Genomic DNA, 26,994 nt, shown 5'->3' on the forward strand with positions numbered 1-26,994 from the left:
TGTCCAATTCAGAAATTACTTTGAGGGAGGGAGTAAGAGAAGGGGGTTGCAACCAGGAAGCCAGGAAGCAGTAATTCCCAGCTAGAAGTATGGGGGGCGGTTTCCGTTTCATTCTTAAGTCAGGGAGCCACCACCTAGGCGGTTGTTTTTCACTAAATTTGATAATTAACAAGATGACTTTGCGGTGCTGGATGTTAAGTGTTTCCTGGAGGGAGAAGAGAAGGAAACTGGATCTGAAAAAGAGATGATTCTGGAGCTACAAAGACAAGGAAAAGAAGTCTATTTGTGGGTTGAGAAAGCTTGGGGCAGGTGGAAGGAACCAGCAGTAGGCGTCCTTCCAGCGTTCGGCTTTTCCTTTCCTCCTGACAGGGCATCGCAGTCGGAACTGGCTCGGCAAGAAAGGAAAAAGTCCAAGTCCATCGCTTAGGACCCTTAGGCGAGAGGCTGCGGGTTCCTCGCGGCAAAACCTCAAACCTTACCGGCAACCACAGCAAGGGGGCCAATGGGGGCTTGAGGGTGGAGAGCTGGAGGAGAGACAGATGGGGCGCTCTTGTTCCTTTCCGTGCCTGGAGCACCAGCGGTGGTGTGCAATCGCCGTCAGGGGTGGCGGCGGGGCGGGTGTTCCCACAAGAAATGCACCGTGGCCACGTAAAGGGACTTCGCTGCCAGGGCTTTGAGGGATGTTGTACTCTCGCGCTATAAAGGAACCACTCCGTTTTCTTAGTGTGTGTGCACAAACGCCTGTGGCTACTGAGACAAGGAGACTTCCCAGCTTGAGTCACCCTGGGGCCCGCTCCATTCTCAAGGTTTCTGGAGACCCTCCTCTCCCCCAGTGTAAAATCAAGAGAGATTTCTCGATTATTTCCAACACTAAAGACTCATCCCAACGGAAACAATGGGACCTAGTTGGGCGGGCTAGGTGATGTAGGGTGGAGATGGGTTCCCGGGCGCTGAGTCCTCTTGGCAGGTGTATTTCTGCCCATAATCCTCCCCCATCAGGAACCGCACTCCACCCCCACCCCTGCGCCCCGACTGTGCTCAGCAAGAAAAAGAGGGGCTTTCCTTCCCCAGTAAAATGTAGCAATCCCAAAAAGGGAGTGTTGGGAACCCGGGCCTAGAGAAGCGGACGCACGCCCTGGGCACCAGTCATTATTGTTCGGACACAGGGACCCTCTGCATGGGGCTGGCAAAGTCTGTTCCGCACACAGGGTTCCACGCCAGACTCCCACGGGGCTTAGATACAATGGTGGAGAATGGAAGTGGCTACCAGCCATGTGGCCAGAGGCCGTGTTGCTTCCTCCTGTGAGCACGCTGATCCCACGCACCCACCCACCCCGGTCAGCCTGGAATGCTACATTCCCTGCCCATAGCTGCCTTTTGGAGCAATGGTTGAGTCTGAGGCCTGGACTCCTTATCTTTTGCTGAAGGATTCAAACCTCACTGCTATTTTTTTTTTCACCTCCTTGAAACAATTAAACAATTAAAAGAGTGCGGCAAACCACCCTCTCCTGGGGGGGGGGAAATAATAGAAAAAATAAGATTTTTATGTGTGTGTTGGGGGTGGGGAGGCATGTCGCTGTGGAGAGTCTAATGGGTTGGGGGAGGCTGTGGGGAATGCCGCAGCTGTCCTCAGCCAGGACTGGCAGATTCCTCGACGCCCGACCTGCCCAGAGACCCCTGAATGCCGCCAGGCTGCTCCCAGTGCTGACTTGTCCCTGGTCCCCAAACCTGTCAGACGCACAGCCTTGCTCCCTGGGACCCACGGGGTGTGAAAGTGAGTGTACACTGAGACTCGCGGGTTCTTGGAGGATTGGAAGTTCTGTGACCACCACCGAGGTTGAGGTGGGTGAAAACGCGAGAGTGCCCCTTTGGGTCACTGCGGTTTTCAAAACAACCGGCACAGTCAGTGGCACCCACCAAAAGGCTAGAACCAGCAGCTTGGGACCGGGATGAGTCAAGGGCACCCACACAAGCGCGCTTTTCGGCGCGCTTTTCGTCCACGTCGTGGCCTCGCCTAATTGCTGAACGGCTGAAAGCTGGCGCTGTCCCTTTCAGGCTGCTAGAACTGACCCAGATCGGGTGGGGGATGAGGAGTTGGAAGCCTGGGTGGCGGGAGGGGGCACAGTTGGGAAAGGGTCCTAAAAGGTAAACCGGGGATGGGAGCTGATGGTTGCAGGGACCTGTCCGAGTGTGCGATCAGGACAAGGGACTCCCAACCTGGGTGCACAAAGAGAATTACCAAAATTGGGATGGAAAGGGAAAGCCAGGGATTTGGGATTCACTGCTCCGGGTTTGTCCCTTATCGCCCCCTCCCCCGACCCCCACGTGTACTGAGGAGCTAGGGCCGCCGTCAGCGTGGCAGCGGCCACCAGCGCCGGGCCCCACGTGCCGCTGCCAATCCCACGCGCCTTTCGCCAGGTGGGGAGGTGCGCAGGCGCCCCCAGGCTGCCGCTCCCCGGGGCCCACGCACCTGCGACGAGCTGCGATGGTGGCACAGGGGGAGGGGCGGAGAAGAGGGGAGGGTGGCACCGTGGCAGGGACCCGCATCCCGGAGCGGCCAATCTCGCGGCTCACACCCCCTACCCGCCGACGCCGGAACCTGGCAGGAATCCCCTCCTCTCGGACTGTGAGGGGCACATTGGGTGGGGGGTGGGTAAAGCACCGACCAGACGCCCGGCTGCCCGCTTCTCCGTCCACTTTCCAGCGGCCCCTTGGGCACCTGAGACCAGGTAACAGGGCTCCCGACCCGTCCCGGGTCTGGCTCCGACCCGGGGAGTGCGGGTCGGCCAGGGTTGGAGTGCAGGGTTCCTCCGAAGGTTTACTGTCACCGCAGCTCCTAGCTCAGGCCAGAAGAGAAGAAATGCCCCGGGCCCCGCGCCGCCGACCCAGCGGCAAAGGCTCTCCAAAGTGCAGCGCTTCAGCCACCCGGCTCTGGAGCGCAGAGAGCAAGGGCAAGACAGGGAGGAGGAGGCGGGGAGGCGATGGGTGCGCCATCAACGCCGGGTTTTCCCGCAGCAGCTACAGGCACCAGCTGGCGGCAGCATCTTTTAGGTGCAAGCTCTAGGAAGGTAAAGGCTGGCTGGGGGCCGGCAGCCCAGGGGCGCTGCGGGGCTCTGGCTCCACAGCCTCCCCCACCCTCCCGCCTGCTGCGCCCCAGCCTCCAGAGGCTCTCGGCTTTACGAGGTTCGGTTGCCGCCGAGTCCTCCATTAACACCTCCTCCGCTTGTTGGGAGACTGGAAAGGCTGCCCGCAGCCTGCGAGTCTGTCTGTGGGTACCAGCCGGCCCGGGGGTCTCTGCCCACTGGTCTCTTCTCCCCGACTCCTCCCCCGTCAGGAAGCATAAACAGAAAATAAAAGACAGGTGGAGGTAGGTGAGGGGTCAGAGGTGAGGGATTCAGGTCAATGGGGGTGGGTAGAAGATTCATTTTAGTGAAATGGTTCATTTTATTTATGAGATTAACAGCGGAACCCTCGGCAAGAAAGCGGGGACTGATTGGCCCGAACCCCTGGCCGCTGCCTGCAGCCCTCCCTCGCGGAAAATCGAATTCTTGGGACACCTGACATCTGGACCTCAAGGTAATATTCCTCTGCGGGGAAGGGGGAGGGGGACAGAGGATGTGCCTGGTCACAGCAGCCTTGTGCCCTGCGCGTGTGCCAGTACGGTCAGGAGCCCCCAGGGAGTCCTGAGGAAGGCTCGGTTCTGCCGGAGGAGGTGTAGACGGAACCCCCGAGTCGGACGCGCAGCGTTGGATGGGAGGAGGCGCCGGGGAGCCCGGCCACACACCCGGCTGACGCGCGCGGCTTCTCTCCGCCAGCGCCACCAGCACCAAGGCGCAACCAGCCCCTGGGCTCTGAGAATGCTGAACGGCACCGCTCTGGAGGCAGGTGAGTGAGACGCCGACTGCCTCTCCTTCCCTCTGCCTCTTACCGGGGCCGGGGCGCGCGTGTATCTGTACACGCGTGTGCCCGCCTCGGTGAGCTGCACTGAAGGTGTGTGTGTGTCTGTGTGTTTATCTTAAAAATAAGACTGCTCTTCGTAGGCTCGGGAGTGCAGTCTCGTTCAGGGTCTCTTGACAGGCAGGATTCCTGAACCTTGCGCTTCGCCTTCTTTGATTTTACCCTCCCGAGTCTTTGACTTTGCTCCGGACATTAGGTCCCGGGCGCGGGGCGGAGATCTCGGTGTCACTGCACCTCGGAGCGTGAGGGGTGCACTCCTGACCGTCGGAGGGAGAGCCGGGCTGCAAGCGATGGTAGAGAGCCCGGGAAAACCCCGTTTCTCTCTGGCAACCAGGGCTTACCTGGAAACTGGCGTTCCCCGCATTATTTTGTGGCTGCTATTTAGTCCTAATCCAGTGCAGCCGTTTACGCACCTGATCGCCACGAACGCACGGGACCTGTCCCTTGGCTTCCGGGGGTGGGGGGCAAAGGGCGGTGGCGCAGCCCATCTCAGGCACGGAGGCTACAGATCTCAGAAGCTCCCAGTTCTCCCCTTGGCTGCCCCGAGCTTGAAGAAGAACTCAGGTGCCAAGGAGGACAGGAGTTTGTTGGGGTCAGCGGCCGGCTGGAGGCTTTGCCGGGGCGCGCAGGGAGCGAGTGCTGACGCCTAAAGCGCGCTTGAGCTTAGGGCCGCTGCGGGAGATCCCCGGCGGGGCTGGGAGGTGGACAGCGGCCAGCCGCTTTTTCCAGGCAATTAATACCCGCCCTACCCCTCCGGCCGCAGCTCCCATCTGTTTTAAAGCAGGCGACAGTAGTTGAGACTGGATGGGTCACTCCCCGGCGGCGGCACCAGTCCGACCCGCCAACTTCGGGTTTTGTTCCTGAAGAATGTTCAGTCTCCCTAAGCCTCGGCCCTTCCTGGATGGCCAGATTGGCGCCTTCAGCACAGTGAGGGCATCCGGGGGCCAGGGCTGGATTCCCAGTGTCAAGACCACGCCACTGACTTTCCCTGGGTCACATTGTGCTCCCCAAAGTGCCAAAAAGCTGAACTCTGTTCCAAGAGTTGTGCGTTTCAGTCCTTGGACCTGCTTAATAGTAGCTGGAGGACAGGGCAACCTCAGGGCCTCCAGGTGGCTGTGGCAGGGTGATTTCCCCCTCCCAACTCCAAAAGCTCTGTCACCCTGTGCACTTGGCCAGAAACAGCTATCCTCCTCTTCACTCTGCAGATGACACTGATCTGGGCCCCCTGTCCAAGTGGGCACTGGACACAAGGATGACACCTTCTGCATCCTCATGGAGCTTCCAGGATCCTGAAAGCTCTCCACCCTCAGGTCCTCTGCCCCTTGGGGTTCAGCCCTCAGTTATCACAAAGCCTGACAGCGCTGGCAGAGAGCTGGTGGGTTTCCTGCACTCAGCTGTGAGAGAGGACAGCTCAGAGGAAGGAACCTGTCTCCACTGCTCTTTAGAAAAACTCTGGATTCAAGATAGCATGAGGCTCTATCCTGGGAGAGATTCCATAGAGCTCAGTGCACCTGTCCCAGTGATGGTGTGTATGTGTGTGTGTGTGTGTGTGTGTGTGTGTGAGAGAGAGAGAGAGAGAGAGAGAGAGAGAGAAAAGGAGATGGAGGGCTTCCTGTCTACAGTGCCTGGCCACAGCTCCTCCTGGGGAACTACCAGGTAGCTGTAGGAAGACAGCTACCAAGATGCTCACTTTATTTAAAAATGCTTGTCATCCCTGGAGAGCAAGGAGGAGTTGGGGCAAAGAGAAACCCCTGGGCCATCTCCCAGGGCTCCTGGATGGAATGCTTAAGACACCCATGACTTTGCTCCTCCACTTCCTCCAGGGAAACTGGTGAGAGAAAGGCTGAACAAATGGGAAACTGTTTCCACAGGAGTAACAGGACCTCCCAACTCCAGCAGCCTCCTTCATCCCCACCAGCCCCCCAGCTTTCTGTAACCTTCCTGCATTTGCTGGAAAGCAGGAATCCTGGAAGTTTGCTTCTTTGGGGGAAGTAGCAAGTCTCCCTGGGTGGGGGAAGTTAGAACTAACTCGAGTTTTACAAGAAAGAACAGTCCTGGGACTGAGTGCCCTGCCCACACGCACCTGACAGATGGTGACAGAACTCTGTGGGGGCACAGGAAGGAATGAATGAGTGGATGAATGAATGTAGATCTGACACTGCGCCTCCTGTTCCCACACTCCCGCTTCTTCCTGGACATGAGTAACTTTCACTCTACAAAGTCATCTCTTGCAAGAATGGAGAGGGGGTGCTTGGGTTCCTTTTATTCATTTATTTTTAAATTGCTCCTGTAGAACAGTACCCAAATCCAACAACTACCAAACCCGACTGCTTGGAAGGGAGAGGGTTTGGCTCAGAGACTTGACCATGTGGTACTAAGGTGCGGGTTTTGAGATCTCCTGCTCCCGGGCTGGGTGGCTCAGCGGCTGTTCCTTGGGCTGTTCCATTGTGCAAGTGGCTCTGAAGGGGCCCAGCCGGCAGCTGCCCTTCTGGCTTGGCCTCGCCCTGGCAATGCGCGCGGTGGTCTGAGAAGTGCATTCACTTCCATCCAAAACGGGCTAATTACATTACTCTCAGTAAATAGTTGCCCCCTGTCCGGTGAGGCCGCCTGTATGGGGAGGGGGCTTTCTTCAGCTTAGTCCACTTGATTGGCTTCATTTTTTGTGTGAAATTGTGTTTTATGAGCTGCATTCTGGCACCCGGAGGACCTTCACAGCGTCCAGTCTGCAAATAACATTATTTTTTGACCCTGAGGGAGGTGGGGGATGAGGAAGGGAGTGGGTGGAGGAGTAGGGTAGGTTTGGGCTTGTTGGAAGAGGAGCCAAAGTGGAACACGGGGCGAGGCTTCGGGACGGTAGCTCGCCTTGCTCCCGCTTGCCCTCGCCGCCCCCCTCCCCCGGCTCTCGCTCCCCCTTTGCTTCCATTCCTTTCCTTCTCCCTCCTCCCCCTCCTTCATCTTTCGAGAGTTTGGCCGCAGCTCCTGGTCGGGCTCCCCCGGGTGGAGGCCAGCAGGTCTGCGGCCGCACTGCCAGGACCCTCCAGGACCGGCTTCCCGTAGTTCCCGGGCAGGCGGCGGGGAGCAGAGGTCGGCGCGCCGGACCCCGAGCCGGGATAGAGGCGGGTGGGCTCCGGCGCGTTGCGCTGCAGGGCCCCGCGGGGGTGGGGGAGCGCGGCAGGTCGTTTGAATGAATAGACAATATCGGAGTATTGTGGCCACTTTAATGGGGCCGGGGAGTGGCTGCGGCTCGCGGGAACGCACGGCCACTGAACAAACCCGGCTGTTGTGAGGAGACGGTCTGCCGTGGGGCTCGTCACTTCTCACCTTCCTCTCCTGTTCCTCCTTGCACGCCGCCCGAAGTGCGCCGTGCGCCCAGCTTTACAAGTCCCCACTGGGGCCCGGCCTGAGAACAGCTCCCTGGAGCCCACGCAGGCGAATCTCAGAAGTAGGGAGGGCGGGAGGACATTAGGACCCCCTGCACTGCCCCACCCCAAGCCTGAACTCAGTAGCGTACTGAGTCTGAGAGGCCACATCCTGTTCCCCACACTGTAACTTTTCAAAAGAAAGTCTTTTCTTTCTGCGTCTTCTTTTTTTTCTCGCTAAACCAACCTCCCGGCCCTTTTGACTTTGGAGGACGCTGCAGCTCCTGGTAGGGTCCGGAGTCCTGGAGGGGTTCGGGAGGGGGGAGGGAGGGAGATGAACTGTCAGACAACTGACTTGGGAAGGCGTGGGGGAAGGAGGAGGACTGACTGGCACCGGCTGCATCCCCAGCGCAACGCGGAGCTTCGCCGCCTGCCCCAGCGGGTGTGTTCGGGTGCTGGTCTGCAAGAGGACTGGGGCTGAAGAGGTCGACCAGGGGCTGAGGCTGGGCGGGGCGCGGATGGGGGAGGACGGGAACACAAAGTTTGCGCTGGTTGTTCTGCGTGCCTGAACTGGGGTCCAATCTAGAACTCGGATCAAACAGGCCTCCTTAGCTGGGCGGGGACAATAGGGGTTCTTCCCCCCCACCCACCCTTTTCAGACACGAAGGCTGAAAACTCTTGGAAGCGTGGTGTTGTGTGTACGAGTGCGCGCAAGCGCGCGCGCGATGCCAGGAAGTAGATGCCCCCTCCCCCCTCTATCCCCCACCCCTTTGTAATGTTTGTCCCCGCTTGCCCATCACCAGGGGGTTGAGAGGAGTATGACAGGTCTTTGTTGTCTGAATAAAAATCCGTGGCAGCTCCAGGGAGAGAACTCCTCCTACTAAATTATCAAAAATGGGCTGGCTTTAGTCTCTTAACAAATTGGACACAGCTCCGGCAGGAGCAGTCCCCAACCCAACCTACCGTCACCGGGAACTTGCAAGCAGCCGGGGATCCGCTGAAAATAGCTCGTTCAATCTCTCTCTCTCTCTCTCTCTCTCTCTCTCTCTCTCTCTCTCTCTCTCTCTCTCTCTTCTTTCTCAACTAGATTTTGTTTTCCTCCCCCCCCCCCGCAGTTGTTTCCCATCAGTAACTTGATCTCCACAAGGCGAAAGATTCGCGGTTTTAGCCCGCTTTTCCTCCGCAGCCCGTGTTTGTTTTCTGCACAACTCCTTTTGGGAGCCTCCGGGACTCCTTCCCTTCCCTCTTTTGGGGGTTCTTTCCCCCACCGATTTCTACTCTGTCTGCCTCTTTTCTTCTTCCCTCTCTCCCTCGCGCCTTCTGTGCCCGGGCGCCTCTGCGCTCCTTCGGCGCGCGCAGCGCTCTGCGGTCGTGGCCGCTGCTTTCCCTCGGATGAGCTGAGAGCCGCGGGCGTGTGTATATGGAAATAGTGGGCTGCCGAGCAGAAGACAACTCGTGTCCCTTTCGCCCCCCAGCCATGCTCTTCCACGGGATCTCCGGAGGTCACATCCAAGGCATCATGGAGGAAATGGAACGCAGATCCAAGACCGAGGCCCGCCTGGCCAAAGGCGCCCAACTCAACGGCCGCGATGCGGTAAGCACCGACCCTGGGGCGCCGCGCAGCGCGCAGCCAAGCGTCCGGGCCTGGCCCACGGAGATGGGGGACTGCAGGGTCGTCTGTCCCCTCGGGCTGGCGCGTGAGTTTCCTGCAGCCCGCCTGCGTTTGGGGGGTAAGAAACGGTAGCCTTGCTGACTTGAGAAGTCTCCATTACTGAGACACCCCCTACCCACCACCCCGCAGCTCGCTGCCCTCTGTCCCGGCGCTTCCTGAGCGCGAGGGTCGAGTCGGAGGCGGGAAGAGGACGGTGGCCTGTGCTACAGACCCCACACCACAGCCCCGAACTCTAGCCGGGCCGGGAATACAGCGCGCCTTCGAGGCGATAGGGCGAGTGGGGCCGGACTCCAGCGGTTCTTAGTCTCAAAGCCCGACAGTCCTCCCTTTGCAGTGGCCTCGGGCGCGGCAGGGCCACCTCCAGCTCTGCACATACTTGGGGCTCTGCACCCCAGAGATTTTTCTTTTCCAGGCTCTTCCGTTTCCTATCGCAGTCCCCTGTCCAGGCCGCGCGGGGTGTCCTGTGTACCAGGAAATCAGACAAAAAATGCGGACGAGCGCGGCGCGCGCTCCAAACGCAAAACAGAAAAACAAAACCTTTCTAACCCTGAACCAAGGTAATGAATCCACTAACGCTGCTCCACAGCGCAGCCACAAACGTCACATCCCCTTAAGGAAAAGTACTCGACAGTCTTTAACGTGCGCCCCCTAAATGCTTAGGAACTGGAAGGCAAGGACCACTCAGGTCTCCGCGCAAGATTCGCCCAGACGGAGCTGAGTAGATTTTTTTTTTTTTTTTTTTTTTTTTGGTCACTCAGCGGGGAACTGCAGCTCCGACTACGCCTGGAGCCTATTCTAGGCAGAGGAAGCACGTCTATGCTGGCAATGGAGATTTAGGGTCGGCCCTTGGTCCAGAGTAGGAGGCAAAACTTGGTTTTTCTAGGTCTATCTAAGTTTCCTGCTCAGTACATCGTTCTTAGCCTTCCCACCTTTCCCCGGAGGAAGGGCCAGAGAATAAATTCGGTTTCCCTGTGGTGGTCATCCTACTTACAAACCACAACAAAAACCAAAAAGGCGCAACCCAAACCCGAATTTCTCCGAGGGTCTGGCTTTCAAGATGAGTTTACCATCCATGGTTTGTCAGTGGGGAACCAGGTGTGAGTTCAACTAAGGAGATTTTCTAAGCCAAAGATATTCCAGCGTGTTGATGCCAAGGAACAGAGCAGTCGGGCAAAGGGGATGCGACCATGGCACTTGGCTAGAAGCAGCTATTTTACCCCCTTACTGGAAACAGAACCGAGGGCTTTGAAAGTTAGGGAGCGCCAGGATATACTTGATGTCGCTCTATCTCAGCCAAAACAGCATTGTCCAAGCAAACAACGTCTTCCTTTGCTTTTGAGTTCAGGATTGCTCATAGGAATTTGGAGAAATGGAATTGTGATATTTTGTTTGGTTCTGGGTAAAAGACAATCCGGGTTAGTCCAAATTTATTTTTTTCTCTCTCTCCAATCACATTTTCCGGCAGTGGAAAGCCACTTTACTATTATTTTTTAAGCTTGTAATTATTCAAATCCGAGAACACCGACTAAACGGTGGACAATTCGCCGCAGATCTTCTGTAAGCGATACTCAGGATGGCATGGGTGTCTTTGGGTGCCTAGTCTGTGCAGACAGCGAGGACCAGGCCGAACCAGGAGAGAAGGCCAGCGTCTTCGCCGACACCAGCCTCTGCTCTGTGGCACAGGACCCCGCGGCGCTTCACGTGCGCCCCCGGCCTAGCGGGGCCCCGGGTGGAGGAATCCCGCGTGCTGCGGGCCGCGCTGCATGAGGCTCAGTCGGACTCTGTGCTTGCTTTACAGGGCATGCCCCCGCTCAGCCCGGAGAAGCCCGCTCTGTGCGCCGGTTGTGGGGGCAAGATCTCCGACAGGTACTATCTGCTGGCAGTGGACAAACAGTGGCACCTGAGGTGCCTGAAGTGCTGCGAATGTAAGCTGGCCCTGGAGTCGGAGCTCACCTGCTTCGCCAAGGATGGCAGCATTTACTGCAAGGAGGATTACTACAGGTACCCCCTCGCACCAACCCCGTGCGCCCTCTCCCGCCTCTTTCTCCACACACCTGGAGAGGGCCACGCGCCTCAGCACGGATTCCCGCTCCATCCTCCACCTTCGAAAGTTGTGCTTACCAGCCCGCGTCTGGGGAAAGGCACTGCATCTCCGGGAAGAGCGTGGGGAGGGGCGGCGGCAGCGGGAGAGGGGAAATCTTCCGCCATCGGGGCGGGTGCTTGTGCCACGGGCGCCAGCGCGCCAGGTAGCTGGCTGCAGGCATCTGTAAAAAAGGAAGTGAACTTGTCTGCGTCCACCCAGTCCAGAGCGTCTTTTTGTTTGATCTTTCTATTTTTTTCCGCTTACTACGAACTGAGAAAGTTGTGCGCCTTGGGTTTGAACCTGGATCGCGGGCGGCGGCGCTGGTATTAGGTTTTGACTCGCGTGGCAGCTGGCCCCATATAGCCCAGCAAAGGGCAACCTCAGCCGCGGGAGAGTCGGTGGCTTCTCCCCTGGTCTGTGTCCGCGTTTGGCAAAGGCCAGATCATCTGCAAGTGACCCAGTTCCACTCCTGGCTGAGGCACCAGAGGTGGTTCAAATCAAAATTGAAGGTTCCTTTGCCAAAGCTTGTGTCTGCGTAGGCACACGGCGAAGTGAGGACATTACCTTACTTTACCCGGGGAATATTTTGCAATTGATGAGGCCTGTTCATGTGGCGTCGTAACTTAACATTCTTTCGGTAGGGCCCTGGGGAAGATTGCTCGGGCTTTGTTGTTTGTTTTAAGCATACACACACACAGAGACACACAAAATCTCCACTTTACATGAAAGGAAGATAGGGCTGCAGCCCAATTCTTCTGATCTTAATGAAAGATTCTTTGGTTTATTCTTATTCTTTGTCTTATTCACCAGGAAATTGAGCTAAGCGAGGGCCCGCCAGACACCCACCCACCTTCCAAGTCTCGGGCTTGGACTACTCCATGAACCCAGGCGTCCAAGGCGGGAGACACTTGCCTCGAGTTACCCAGATCCCTGACTTGTTTGTTTCCTTCCAGAAGGTTCTCTGTGCAGAGATGTGCCCGCTGCCACCTTGGCATCTCTGCTTCTGAGATGGTCATGCGCGCCCGAGATTCTGTCTACCACCTGAGCTGTTTCACCTGCTCCACCTGCAACAAGACTCTGACCACGGGCGACCATTTCGGCATGAAGGACAGCCTGGTATACTGCCGCGCCCACTTCGAGACCCTCTTACAAGGGGAGTACCCGCCGCAGTTGAGCTACACGGAGCTGGCGGCCAAGAGTGGTGGCTTGGCCCTGCCCTACTTCAACGGCACTGGTACGGTGCAGAAGGGGCGACCCCGGAAGCGGAAGAGCCCGGCGCTGGGAGTGGACATTGTCAGTTACAACTCAGGTGAGCCCAAACCAGAGCCCTGTGCACCCCGCCCCCCTCACCACTTAAACTGCCCAGGCCCGAAGGAGAGCTCCTCCCCTGCCAAGGTCTGGTTACCTCCTGGGCCACCCGCTGTTGCGCCATCTCCCTCTGTGAAAGGAAGAGGAGAGGGGAGAAGTGTGGGGGGTCGGGCCAGCACGGGCAGCGCACTCATTGGGGGTTGTGGTGATTTCCCCCAAAGACGCAGAGCCAAATCCTGGTTGCCCATTAGTTAATGAGCCCATTAGTTTCTGGCTCCCAGTTGGAGCAAAACGGCCTCAGGGCAATTCCTTTGTGGGAGCCAAATTATAGATCCTGGAGGAGGTTTTCTAAATCCTCAAGGGAAACAAAAAACCTTCAGAACCCAATCCCGGTCTGTGAAAGGGGGCAGAGGCTGTGGTCCCCAGCCCAAACTTAATCAGGAACGCAGTTGGCAAAGAGTTTTGAACCACCCAAGCCCTGGTCTTGGCAAACAACAGCTGCAGGGGAAGGAGTACCAGTCCCTCTCCACAGCTGAGCTTTCCCTAGTCCTCTGGAGTGGAGCTTGGCTGGCTGAACGGTCTCAGGTCAGGCCCGCTGGGGACCTGAGCCTAGCTGCTTCTTTGTCTCTGGTCATTGAAAACAAACACAGGGAATGGGATGAGAGCACACTTTTCCCCTTATTTCTGGGACGTGCTCAGCATTTTACAGTGTCTCTCACTCGTCAGTTTCCCAGTGCATCCCAGGTGAGGATGCTGAAGAACCTCATTGACTATACTCTTCTTGTGAGTCCTGGCTACTGGGAATGTGGGGACCCCAGAAAGTCCTGGCTGGCTTTTGGCAGTCAGGTGGACCTTAGCTGCATTCAGAAAACAAGAGACTCAGATGAGGGAAGATCCGCCTGTTGGATGGGATCTGGGGGACTTTGTGTGGTCACCACAGGCTTGTTTCTCAAGGAGCACCCAGAATACCCAGCCAAAGCACACTCACTCTCAGCAGATGTAGTTTCTTTCCACTTGCAGTCCCTGCTGTATGGTGTCTGGCATTGCTAATAGAGAGGCACAGTGCATAGTAAGTCAAGTGATTTGCCCAGGGTCACAAAGCTGGTGGTGGGAATAAGGAGCCAAGAGTCCTGGGTTTCAGCGGGAAGCTAAGCAGGATGAAGAGTTCTGTCCTGGGTTTCTGCTTCTTTTTCTACCTGCAGAGGACAGATCATTGCTAAATAATTTCACCCCAGGGTTGTAGAGAGAATGGGGACTAGGGTGATCAGCAGTGTCTACAGTTGCACCCAGGGAATTCCCGCCAGGGTTGCTGGAGAAAGGTAAAGGGTTGGGCTGCACCGCTGACACTCCACCAGGGTTGACCTGTGTGAGCACAGTAGTGCAGCCCAGGGCTTTGCCAGCCCTCAGCAGCCACCAGTCCTCATGCTTGCCCCTGCTGTGCTGGGCCGGGGCTGTGGTTAGGGGCCACTGTGCCCAGCAGGCTTACTTCATCTCCTTTGATGCATGGTCCCCTGGCAGGGCAAGACAGGACACTAATTGTTCTTTATTAATAGAAGATGACATTGGAATCTTGAACCACTCACCAAGGATCTAATGCTCTAATTAGAGAGGAGAAGAGAGGAGAGGAGAGGAGAAGAGAGAAGAGGAGAGGAGAGGAGAGGAGAGAAGAGAAGGAAGAGGAAGAGATGAAAAAGGAAGCAAGGAGAGCACCTTAGGATCTACTCAGATTCAGGTGGAAAGTCCTTCCTTTGGGGAAATGGAGTTTCAGCCCCAGGAAAGTCCAGAAGGGTGAGGTTTCTAACCAAACAGCAGGGAGCCTGGTTTTCATTTGTTTACTTGATCTAATTAGCAAGATTGTCTTTGCCTGGGATTTCACTTTATGTTGGAAAGGCCAGAGAACCTTTAGGAACAGTAAAATTTAGCTCCTCTTCTCTGAAGAAAACTATAGATTTATTTCTTACCAAGAATGACAATTTCCTGCTGAGCCACTTAGGCCTTTAGTTTGCAAACTAGTACTGCTACAAATTGTTGAGAAAGTCGGTGTCCTGCTCAGGATAGAAAGAAAATTTGCTGAGACTTTTCCTCTGTGAGTTTGTACATCACCCCACCACAGACAGGAGGCAACTCTGACCCCTTAATTAAAATCCACAACTTCCTTTGTGGATTTGTCCTCCAAGTCTGAGTAGGTGTTGGGTAGATTGTTAAGGTCAAAGGAAAAAATCTAGAGGAAGTGGATTCAAGGTGCCTAAGAAATCAGCCCAGGGTTTTTAAAGAGAAGGATTTACTGGAATGCCAGTTTGTGACGAAATTAGGAAAAGAAATCCTTTGGCCAATTAAAAACATGTGAACTGTAGAAAATAAAATGGGTCCAGAGTTTTAAGTCATTGTTTTAGCTTCCTTTGGCTTGTGCATTGCCATTTCTGCTTAAATGTCAACCAGTCTCCTAAAGGCTAACGTTGACACTAGACACGATGTAGTTTGCACAGGTGAGGTGTTTTCAGAAACATGCACATGAAACATGTTTATGGATTCGAGACCCAGAGAAGATGTGAAACTTGGTAAATGTTGGTTAGTGCTTGACGTAAAGCAAACGCTCTTTAATGAAAATGTTTCTAATTTAGCTTATTCCTTTGTTCACATTAATTGGGCAGATGTTTTAAAAAGAGACATGGGGAATTTCCTCTGGAATGCTGGATTGAACTAAAACCCTTCAGGGGTGAGAAGATATTAGTGTAGACTAGGCACTGCCTACTTGGATAACTTTGCATTTGCAGAGGAACTGAATTTGGGGAACTTGTTAAAATCTTGCCTTAGGTTCCTTTTTCCTTTGCAAACTTCTAGGGTTCCTGATGGTTGTTAAATTAGCCTGGCACTGACCCCTAGTGGTCTCCCATGGATCAGTTAATTCTCACAAGGTTACGCACCTTCACCACACACTCTCCCTGTAGGAGAGAGGACTGGGAAGAATACAGTGTTATATATAAAAAAAAAAAAAAAAAACAACAAAGAAACTATTTAGATAGCCTCATTAATTTCATAACATAGGCTAGGCAGTGCCCTTAGAAGTGTGTGTCTAAAGTGGCTTTAAGGCTGTTGTCATCTTGTCTCGTATTTCAGGTGATGAGGGGAAGCTTTAAAGTTTTAGAAATAATTCATGGGGAAACACAATTATTTGTAAACTTCCACAATGCATTTGTGGCTATAAGTAAATAATTTAAGATAATGGGTTATTCCATTGAATAAGTTTATTTCTGTCATAAATTGCATGATGTCAATAACGATAGTCACAGGAAAGTCTTGTAGAGTAATATCTGCTTAATAAAGACCTGACTATATCTTAACTCACTTAATTATATATTTTATTTTGAGACAGTCCTTTAAAAGTATCCAATGCACTACATTTCTTGACTGAGTTTTAAAATCAGCAATAATAATAGAGTGCATATTCAGGAAGGTAATTTCATCAACTCTTACTACGGTTATTTTTCACAAACTTCATCTCAAAGATGCATGCTTTTATGGTTGAGAGTCATATTCATTTCTGAGTCTTATCTTAGAAGAGGGTGGGAATTCTGAGGGCATTGTTTAAACACTAAGTTAAATCTTTTATTCCAAGTGTAGTACTCAATTTAAGGTAGTGTTCAGGAAAAATTGTGTGTTACTCACATCAATGGGAATGGAATCTGATTTGAAGTTTCCAGGATCTAGCAAGTGCCTCTTTGATCATTTTATTGTTGGGGAAATTTATTACCTAGTTGTGAAATGTGGCTGAGCTTACTGGAGATAAGCACAATGTGACAGTAGGTGCAGAGATGATGCTTTTGTCCATTTGAGGATAGGAAAGTACAGTTCTGCAGAGTATTTGAGCTTGATGTCTCCCTACTGGGCTGGGTAGAGGTGTCACCATTTCTGGTGGCTATGTGAGACCTGTGTTCAACATCTGGATGCATATGTCTGACTTGGCTTCTCCTTAGAGATGATTTGCTTTGTATCAATAGTCATCTGTGATTTTGTTGATGACCAAATGTTTCACAGTCGTGACTGAAGACTGTGGAGCTCCTGGTTCCATGTTTGGTTCAGGGAATATCAAGGTGAATAGCATATAGGCTTTTCTCTGAGCAAACTCACCTGCTCCCTTATCAGGTGTCTTCCAACCTGTGTATCCCATAGAAACACAAAACAAGGAGACCTTCATTTGTGCTTAGTGTTGTTGCACTGGGCGGAGTTTACTGTTAAGTGAGTTTTGTGTGCAGCTGACCTCTACTCACGTCAAACTTCTGGGGTTCTGTATACGTGCTGACTTACTGAATATGTATGCATATTTGCTGATACTATTAAAATGATTATTCTAGCTACTGCATAGTGGCAGACAACATTTTATTAAGGGAATGGAAGAAGACATGTTAAAACATTCTTAATTTTTCTCAAAATTCAGGTTCCTTTTCCCACTGAGTAGGCATAATCAGGCTAGTTTTAGGTAATGCACTGTAATACGGGGTGATTGGATATGAATAAAGGATATGAATAAACATCAGCTTTATATCTGAAGTACGGATTTAAAGAAAAAAGCCACTTTAATTGGAGAGGTTGTATGAATCTGTAAATAGTGAGCAAAATGTTTTCACTTTGTAACCATATTTCCTCTGCAGAGCCAGTAGGTTGCTGGAAATGGCCTTTTGAATGCACAGCTTTGCATCCTGGGGAGAAGGGCTTTCCAGTGAATTTCAAAGGCTGACTTGTTTCCCTGTTGGTACAGAGTCGGGCTCTGCCAGGGGGAAGTAGTCCCTGGTCTCTCACATACCCAGAGCAACAGGAACCAAGAGCTGAACCTGCAAGTCAGCACTGTCAGTATCTCTCAGCTGGGAGCAAGGAGGTGGGAAGGGAGCTGGAGTGGGGAGGTGAGAGCAGGGAGTTGAGTGGTGGAGTTGGGAGGTGGTAGCTGGAAGTTGGGTATAGGGAGGTGGGAGCAGGGAAATGGGAGTTAGGAGGTGGAAAATGGGAACAGGGAGTACAGGGAAGTGGGAGGCAGGAGCTGGAAGGTGGGAGGTGGAAGGTGGGAGCTGGAGTTGGGAGACAGGAGCGAGGAGGTGGGAGCTGGAAACAGGGTTTCAGACAGTCACAGTCTAAGCAAAGCCAAGCCTATGTGCAATCTCTCAGAAATATTTATGAGAATAACTCCAAGGAGGGATGTCTACTTCGTGGTACACCTTTACGTTAACCAATGATAGTTATGGGCCCTCAGAAATATTCCTGTGATTATATAAGATACTTGCACAGTTTTGGTTTCTGACTTGGTCCCTCTTCCAGCCACATTCTAACTGCTTTCCTGACTGACAGACCTTTGGGAATATGTGAAAGGTCAAGAAACTTGAATGGATCTCTCCCAACCCTCTTAGTTGGTAATCTCCCAGAAACTTCTAGACTTGGGTAAACTCCTGACAGGAAGCTCTGTCTTCAGCAGATGGTAGATCTCTTCTCAGAAATACAAGGCAAGATATAGGGTCTCAGGATCTTCTGCAGAGCTGGCAGGGGTGCTGAGAGAGGGCTTCTTCATCTCACTCTTAGGGATCTCTGCAGGTTCATTTCCACCATTTAGGGTCCAGTTCATCTCCCTAAGTGTTTTTCTGGAATAAGAGAGGCTTTATTCAATAATGCTTCCATTACATAAACCTCAGTTGTATGCACAGTAACAGCCTTGCTCCACTGGCTTTGGCCGTGAACTTCCTTCTTTTCATCTGTATACCAACCAAGATTGGGTCCACAGCCTTTGTCATGGTCACTCTGTTGTAGCAATCTCAGTTTCCTCTGAGCTCTAGTTTGTTGGCTGTTCCCATGACAGGTTGTAATGAGAACGAGGCTGACCACTTGGACCGGGATCAGCAGCCTTACCCACCGTCTCAGAAGACCAAGCGCATGCGGACCTCCTTCAAGCACCACCAGCTCCGGACCATGAAATCCTACTTTGCCATCAACCACAACCCAGATGCCAAGGACCTCAAACAGCTTGCTCAGAAAACAGGCCTCACCAAAAGAGTTTTGCAGGTAAGACTCCTCCATCATTGGCTGGTTTCATATAGCCCTCCCCTTCACAGTGAATAGTTCTCTTCCCTGGTTAGTGGGAGGCAGGGGTTTCCTGTACTGCTTCTTGCTAGTTTGTGTTAGTTATCTCCCTCTAGGGTGGTCAGGGGATCCTGAAGGAGTTCTTGGAGGGCACTCAAAGAGAGACCCAGGGTTGCTTTTTCTTTTTTAAAAATGTAGCCACAGTCTATATACACAGATGGGGAGGTGGGTCCCCCACAGCCAGCACAGCTTGCTTCACTGCTGTGCAAGTGCAAGTGGTGGTCTTTGCACAGCCATGGCTCCGGAGATTTCCATTTGCGTTAAGCTCAGTGCACACTCTTGTGAGGCACCTGCTAGTCCTGTCTTACTTCAGCAAAATCTTGGCAGTCTCACTCACATGTTGTGGTCTTCCAGATTCAGGCAGATTTTTTTCCCTTTTCAAATATCTAAAAGTTAAGAGTATGATCAGTGTCTCTGACTCCAATGAGAGTAAGTGTTTTTCTATCTTCACACACCGTGATGAGAAAGTAACGCTGGGAGTGAGTTCTGCTGTCCACTTGCTTCCCTGAGCTCATTATGCTAGGGAAATACAGCCTAAGGGAGTTACACAGCATATTGCGGTGAGTCAGCTATGACCTCCCTCACTATTTGGTGGCAAGCAGCAGGTATGTCTGCCTGCCCTGGCTGTTTGGGACAGGGGTGTTCATTCCATATGAGGGATTTGTACTCTGTGGTACTCTAAGGGCTTTGCCCCTCCCAGTTTTCAAAGAGAACAGGTAGAGAATCAGGGCTTTTCTCTCCTCCCTTTCTCCCCATACCTCCTTCTCCATGGTATCTCCACTTAGAGAGAAATGAACCAAGTGGCACCCATTAATGCTTGGGTGGGGGGACAGTAGAGTAAAAAATCGATTTGTAGTTTTCCTTGACTTTGTCTTAAGAGAAAGGGAAAAAAATATTCCTTTCGGTCCCAAGAAAAAAGAAACGTTTCTATTTAAATGGAAACACATATTTTAAAAAAAAATTTTAAAGAGAAAGAAGGGAGAAAGAGAAAAAAAATAAATAAACATCGGTAAAGAAATCAATTGGGATTGGTTTGCAGGTTTGGTTCCAAAACGCAAGAGCCAAATTCAGAAGGAACCTTTTGCGGCAGGAGAATGGGGGTGTTGATAAAGCTGATGGCCCATCGCTTCCGGCCCCGCCCTCAGCAGACAGCGGCGCTCTCAGTCCACCCGGCACTGCGACCACTTTAACAGACCTGACCAATCCCACAATCACTGTAGTGACATCCGTGACCTCTAACATGGACAGCCACGAGTCTGGAAGCCCCTCACAAACTACCTTAACGAACCTTTTCTAACATTGGTTTTTTTTTCTTCAATTCTTCTTCTTTTTTTATTATTATTCTAATTATTATTTTATTATTTACAAGAATTTTTGTTTTTCTTCTTCTAACCCACAAGATATTTGGGTAATAAAAACAACAGCTTGGCGTGTAGCATCTGTAGCCGCTTGGCAAATGAGTTTACAGTATTGTCTCCGTTAAGTGAACGTATTTTGTCTACAAAGTGTATTTGGATATATTTTTTTCTTTGATTAATTAGGTCTTTCAGTCGGTAAGGAGAGTTTTTGAATCATTCTAAGAAGTGCCTCTTAAAATTGTATGTTACTTATTTCCAGAATCTCAAAGAAAAAAAATGAAAATGGTATTATGATAAGCAAATTGTTGTCTTGCTACTTCAGTGGTTATGGTCATAGTTACTTAGAGAATGAAATCTTATTTCTAAAATTTGCAGTTGTGTATACGATTGTGGAGTTTTGAAAACTTTACATTTAAAAAAATTCCAACCAAAAAATTGTGTCGGATTTTCTACTTACTGCCTGAATTGGTTCAAGTGAGGACTATGTTTAAACAAAAACATCACCTATACAATTTTAAATAGTAATTAGGTGAGAAAACCATCCAGAGTGATTTTTCTTTTCAGGAGTATATAACCCAAAATACCTGTTACCTCATTATTTGTTTTCAACATGTGAAAAGTACTTTAACACCCTAGGTGTCTGTGAAAATTCTGCATCAAAATTGAAATTCTATGCTTTTGTCTTCCTTAATTAAACAAACAAAAACCTGTGAAACTTCTACTTCTAAATCATTTTTTTCTGTGAGAAATGGAAATAAGCAAAATATAATTTAAGAAGTAAAAAATTGGTGAACTTAATCAAAAGCTCCATTAATTGGCTTCAGCTGTACCGTGATATTGTCTCTGGCATTCTCTATGAATTATGTTTCTTTTTTCTAAAAAACAAAACAAAAAAACCCCCAAAATCTTAGTGGACTAACATCAACAATGAGAATTTTTTGGTTTAGTTTTGCTTTGTTTCATTTAGGCATAGGTTGACTTATATGTTGAGAGCAGCTCTTCTGACATTAGAGATTTAAAGTTATGTGTCTTAAAGATAAACTCAGAAGCCTAGTGGATGCTGATCTGAATAGATTTCCTAGTTTACAGTAACATTTTATTTTCTTTTAATTTAAACTAAAATCTTAATGGTCTGGGCAGTGGTGAATGTTCATCCATATGCGTCTGTTCTAGCTAAATACCAATTAGATGTGGATTTCCTAAAAAAGAATATATAAAATAAAATAAAAAAGAAGTCAAGATACATGTGTTGCTTTAGTGGATTGTTCAGAATAACTTTGCACATGTTGTCCACTCCTTGGACCCCTTAAACCTTCTCTGGCGGTCTAAGTGGCTATTTATTAGACTTTCAAGGTGTCCTTCTGGCTGTATAAATGTGTGGTTACATATTGACAGTTCACTGCCCACATTAAAGTGCATTATTGTAACTTTTGCTCAGGGTCTTTAGAAAATTAGCACAGAAAGTAGCTTATTTTTTAAAAAATAAAAGATGATGGAAGAGAAGTTAACACTGTAACAGAAGAAAAGGTGTGATTGCCATTATATATTTAGCAAGTGTGGTTATCATCTTATATGGAGCTTAAATCTTGACTTTTCATATTTCTATTACATTTTGGGCATTTACCACTAACCAGACCAAACAACCTTGGTAAAGCTGAGATCTTATTAATACACTTTTACAGGTAAAATATTGATACTTATAAATTTTGTTCTTTGACAGAACAATATATGGTACTATAGATCTACTTTATTAAGTAGACTAATTATAACTCAGTTCTCCTATGTGCCTTATGATATAACTTTGGAAGTAAGTTTGTGGAAAATCAGGATATATGTGTTGTTTGTTAAATTAACTGTTTTAAGCCCTTTTGACACCTCACTAGTTTTGTACTGTTTTACCTCTTATTTTTGAAACTCTTTTTATGGTGTATCCTGTTAGAGGGGGCAAACATGTCATAGAAAGCAGTTGTGCACTCTTTCAAATATAGTGGATAAATTCAGTAATCTTATATATTGACCTTCGTGTTTATAGTACAGTTAAGTGGTCTAGCAAAATTGTCCATGTTTCTTTGTTTATTGATAAATGCATTGTATAGAAACTATTTCCCCTAAATATTTATGGACCAAACAATTGTGATATATCCTATTAAATTTGTGTGAATAAACCATTTTGAATCTAAGGAGTTTTATTTCCCATCAGTTTTGAGTTTTACCTGTACTAGCGTGTGTCCAATCTGTGTATGTGAAGGCTATTAAAATGGTGGAGCAAAAAGATGTCAAATATTCAAACATACGAACAGGTTTTAGATGTCCAAACTTCTAATTCATACTAAATGCACACACTGTTGCATATACAATATAATTCAACCTAGAATTACCTTGAGATATATTTGATAAAAGTAATGCCCCACTGATTTGATTCAGTTCCATCTTTAGATTTAAAAAAAATAAATTAGAGAAAGTAATTGCATGAGAAGAAAACTTAAATATGATTAATATTCAATGCTAGGTCTATTCAGCACAAATGGATATTTGTAAATCTAAATAGAATTGCAGACCCCTAAAAGCCAAGTTGCTCTGTAGTTAATAAATTGTCACTATGATTTTTTTCAGGGAGAACAAATCTTGGGGCATTACAGCCAAACATCCCGACGTTTGAAAATTCCCTAAAGTATTAAAAGAAGGGGAAAAGTTTGATCGGAAATCCACTGCAGTGAAGACAAAGACACTATTAGGTTATGATAATCATACATTTAAAAATTTATTGAGCCAAAATCAGAAAGAGACAGAGACTTAAATGTCATTTGCTGAATGTTAACAAAACTTTTGTTCTTTATGGTATCTTAACACAATGAAGGCTTAAAATTAAGTGGTTTAAAATGAAACCAGATAAGCCAGGTGCAAACCAGAACAACCTGGCAGGAATATATCCACCCCATATTTGGAGAAAATTATTACTGAAAAAACCCCCACACATTTGTCAAGCATAAATAGCTGTAAAATAAAGTCCCCCAAACATTCATTTCACCTGCTTGCTAATGTGTACTGGTACTAACTGTTCATGGCATTTAACAATTGTAAATTCGAAGAAGAGCTTCCACTCATTTGAGAGTATAGGGATCAGACCCCAGTAATTTTAGTCTTATTGTTTATTACTTCCTTTTGAAACAGGAATCTTTGCATGCACTTTTACATCTGTCACCTCTAGTGTACATCTCTGTATGATGACTTATCTTTGCTGTTTCTTGTATGATAAATAGCTCTCATTAATAAACATTTTATTTGATGCAAACATAGTTAACTTTATGTTAAATATACACTGTTGAAGTTAATTTTGAACACTGTCCTATAGAGGCAGCACAGCACATGTACAACTTGCTATATATTTAGGAAAAAATTCAAACAGTATAATGAGGTTCAGTCCTGGTAGTATAGAGTAATATTGTTACTTAATTCTTATCTTCTTTTCATGACTTACTTTCTTTTGTTTTATTCAGTTAACATATATTAAAAATGAAAATAAAGTAAACTTAAATTGTAACAAAATAAATCTCAGAATACGATACTGTGTAGAATTTTAACAACCTTTTCAGATTATTAGGGTAACATTCATAGGTTTTCTGAGTTTTCATGTTTGCTATGCAATGAGCAAGGTTATTGAAGTGTACAAATACAGGCTGAGCTATGAAGAAATCCAGTCTGTGTAGTTTGTAGTTACATACTACAAACAAAAGAGCAAGTGAACACAAACAAGTATTTAGAAATAAGGTTTTTAATTATTAAAGGGAATATTTGAAGAAAGAATTTTTAAACTATTCCTATAAGCTGTTTACCCAAAACATATATTAAGCAAATTAACGTAAAATACTTTCCAGACAAATTTTCATATCAATGAATTTTGTTATGAACAAATGAACTGTGTGTAAATTATGCAACTTTTATGAGTGGCAGACATTAAATATTTCACTTATTCATATTATCAGAAGGTTGAATGTTTTCTTAAATTCTTTTATATCCTAAATACTAAAATGAAAAAAATTTAAAAGAGGTAATAACTTACTAAGAGTAGCAGCAACGACAAAAAAAAGCAACATACACGACAAATGGACTGTTCTGATAGGTGAAACATGTCAATTTTGTCAGTAACCTGAATGCTTATGCCTCATTAAAAACTCCTCCATGGTCATTGCAATCTAAGTAGATTTTTCAATATATTTCAAACCAATTGATTCAAATCTATATCCTGCAGCCTTGTCCCCTTTTTCCTATTCTGTCACTTATGGCAATTTCATTTAGAAATACTTTGGAACCTTGCCTGGTTTTTCAGACCTTTAAATAGTTGTCTGGTATGTGAAATGTGGGAAGAGACCAAAGAGGGCAATAACATAACTGAAATTAGATATCTGAAAAAAATATACAAATTTGAAACAGACACTTCAAAAAAAAAAGAAAGAAAGAAAGAAAGAAAGAAAGCAGTAGTAATTATATGAGTGGAGAGAGAAAAAGCCTGAGGTGGAGTTGGAGGTTCCATCAGGCTTCTCGTGCTGTGTTGAGCTGCACATGTGCTGTTGGGCATGGACTAGAAGGATGCGAGGAGCAGGGCACCAGACTTCTGTAGCCGCTACCTCCTGACGCCTAGGTTAGTTTAACTTGTGGCACATCAATTTGGGGGTACAAAAACTTTTCTCAGAGTGCCTATGAGCTGTGGTTGAGTGGACATCCTCATGCTGACTTCCATAGTGGGTAGGTTTCTGATAGCTCAAAGAAGGATGCAACTCTTTAGATAAAAAGACCCAAAGCAAACACTTTTAAAACCATGGTGATTTTTCATTGCCTGGAAAATAAATTGCTTTATTTAACAAAATTCCAGTGGAATCTATTGTATATATTTTAAAGTCAAAGCATTTTTTTGATTATCCACATATCTAAATATGCATTCATGGGAAGTTTGAGGTGGTGGAAAGCGTTAGAAAGTAGAAACTTTGGAATGGATATTTGGTCCTTAAAGAGAACATTAAGGCTAGTCCTGCTGCTCTAAAAAAGAAATACAAACACATAATTTTGTATGGAGCTTTGCTATTTACTTCTTAACTGTTGTAAACAAGACAAACTTTACTTATTGAGAGACTGTACCTTTTACATTTTATGGTCTTTAGACATCACAGTGAAATAAAGACACTAGGACTTAGCAGAAATTGAGGAATTGTCATTGTATTTCTTTAAAGCCATATATACAGACAAACTCTGGAATGGCCTTTTCGATTTGTTGTCTATTTCTAGTAGTTGGGAACTAACTCTGAATGTTGAAATAAATGCAAATCCTCCAGGTAAAGCCTCAGGCCTTCGCTTTAGCCAATGCCAAAAATACAAAGTTATTTTCTTTATGATTTGCTTTATTGGTTTTAAGCACTTTCATGATCTTTATTCTGCATTTACAACATTCTTTCAGAACATTATTGTGATTTACTTTATCTTTAAAACAAATTATTAACCTAATGTATTAGTTTGAAGGTCCTCTGGGAAGATTTCTACTTTGTTTTAGCTGCTTCCAAAGCAAAAACAAAACAAGATGTCAGAACTGTCCATGACATGCAAGGAAAAGTCTCTGAAGATGCTATAAATGCAATATTATGGCCACAACTAAATTTCTTTTTAACTATGTTGCAGAATACATACTATTGCATATCATTCTTCACATACAACATAGCCCTGTGAATATTAATATAGTTAGTCCCTTCTTATAATGCATATTACAGCCACAAGTTTCTCTTCCCTTGGATTAGTCTTTGCTTCTTTGCATTGCATTCTAGCTTGTGGTGAAAAGGCTGAGAGCAGGCAAGAACAAAGACGCAGGTCCTAGCCACACGTAGAAGGCTGCTGGTGAGCATTTCTGTGTACGTTGCCCGCAAACCTTAGAATTGTCAGGAACATTTTCCTCCCCTTTGGAATTCCTGTTTACATCTTGCATGATCTTATAAATTATATCTAAAGAGTAACTGGATACCTTTTATGGTTATTTGAAAATAAAATTTGCTACAAATAAGACCTTCCAGTCTCTGTTGCCTCATATTATGCATGAATATATTAACTTTTTCTACACTTTCACATTGAACCAGAAAATATTAACCTCAGAGGATTTTTAAGTTATTTATGACAAATGCACAGGGATGAAGACATTCAAAGGTGGGATTGCCTTTATAATCGCCCTCATTCTGTGGCTTTTCTAAGGACCGTAAAAGACAACCAGCTTTAACTTTGACATTCAAGGATTTTGACAGCTTGCATCATTTTAAGTACTGTTTATTATTCAGTAAACTTTAATTCTATAGAGTAAAGTGCCCTTTAGAACATTGGATGTTATTCAGAAGCACAAAGGTATTTCAGGATTTCAAGCAGCTGAAGCTGCTTGGATTTTGCGAGCAAATAGTTTTTCGCATAAAATAGGGTGGACAATTATTAAACATAGTATTTACAGTGTTTGGTCTGATGACCTAGATGCTGTATAGGAGGTTTCAAAAACTATAGAAACCTCCTGAATGTTACGATATCGATAATTCAGTGGTGGCATTTTTCTGTAATCTAACCGAGACAGCTTATTTTAGAAACGCACTGATAGGGTTACTTTATTGCTTGATTGGACTCTGCGGTGTCCTCTTGGTTATTTTGATTCTAGTCTGATAAATTCAGCATCTTCAACTTGTGTGCATTGCTTGTGCTTCCTCTGATATTCACAAAATGATTTACATTGTTAGGAAAGAAGACCTTTGTCTTCTAAAATTAGTTTTAAATTAAAAGCAAAACAGACAAAATAATGGTCACTTGTTCTCAGCTGAGATGTTGCCACAGGTCTGTTTTCCCGTGAGGCTGCGTTCCCCAAAGCTTCCCTAGGTATGTGTAACCTTCCTTGACTCCAGATAGCTGTTGTCATTCAACTTGTCCAAAACAATGTCTCCACCTGCCGACACCCCCCACCCCCACCACACACACACACACACACACACACACACACTCACACACACACACACACACACTCACATTGGAATTTTGCTGTTTTGAACTTTTCTGTTTGACAAGGACTAAAGCTTACCTGTCAACATAAACAACCACAACCAAAAAGGCAATTTTTGTTGAAATGTG

The 26,994-nt window shown here is 47.7% G+C and overlaps 1 protein-coding gene across 5 annotated transcripts; it reads left to right on the forward strand.

Annotated features, from left to right (window-relative positions):
* The first annotated feature begins 2,612 nt into the window (after nucleotides 1–2,612).
* LHX9 (LIM homeobox 9) lies at nucleotides 2,613–23,149 on the forward strand. Of its 5 annotated transcripts, none has more exons than XM_058669714.1 (8): nucleotides 2,613–2,729; nucleotides 3,464–3,576; nucleotides 3,659–3,885; nucleotides 8,792–8,910; nucleotides 10,787–10,989; nucleotides 12,025–12,380; nucleotides 18,219–18,421; nucleotides 22,471–22,977. In XM_058669714.1, the coding sequence occupies exons 3-8, from the start codon at nucleotides 3,858–3,860 to the stop codon at nucleotides 22,525–22,527; spliced, it is 966 nt and encodes a 321-aa protein (XP_058525697.1). In that variant the 5' UTR covers nucleotides 2,613–2,729; nucleotides 3,464–3,576; nucleotides 3,659–3,857; the 3' UTR covers nucleotides 22,528–22,977. The 5 variants fall into 5 exon arrangements, with proteins under 5 accessions (XP_058525697.1, XP_004578853.1, XP_004578850.1 ...); XM_004578796.3 differs by having other exon boundaries at nucleotides 3,816–3,885; XM_004578793.4 differs by lacking the exon at nucleotides 22,471–22,977 and adding an exon at nucleotides 19,539–20,401 and having other exon boundaries at nucleotides 3,816–3,885.
* Nucleotides 23,150–26,994: the final 3,845 nt, after the last annotated feature.

This window comes from Ochotona princeps, chromosome 10, assembly GCF_030435755.1.
Source record: "Ochotona princeps isolate mOchPri1 chromosome 10, mOchPri1.hap1, whole genome shotgun sequence".
In the NCBI taxonomy this organism is placed as follows: domain Eukaryota; kingdom Metazoa; phylum Chordata; class Mammalia; order Lagomorpha; family Ochotonidae; genus Ochotona; species Ochotona princeps.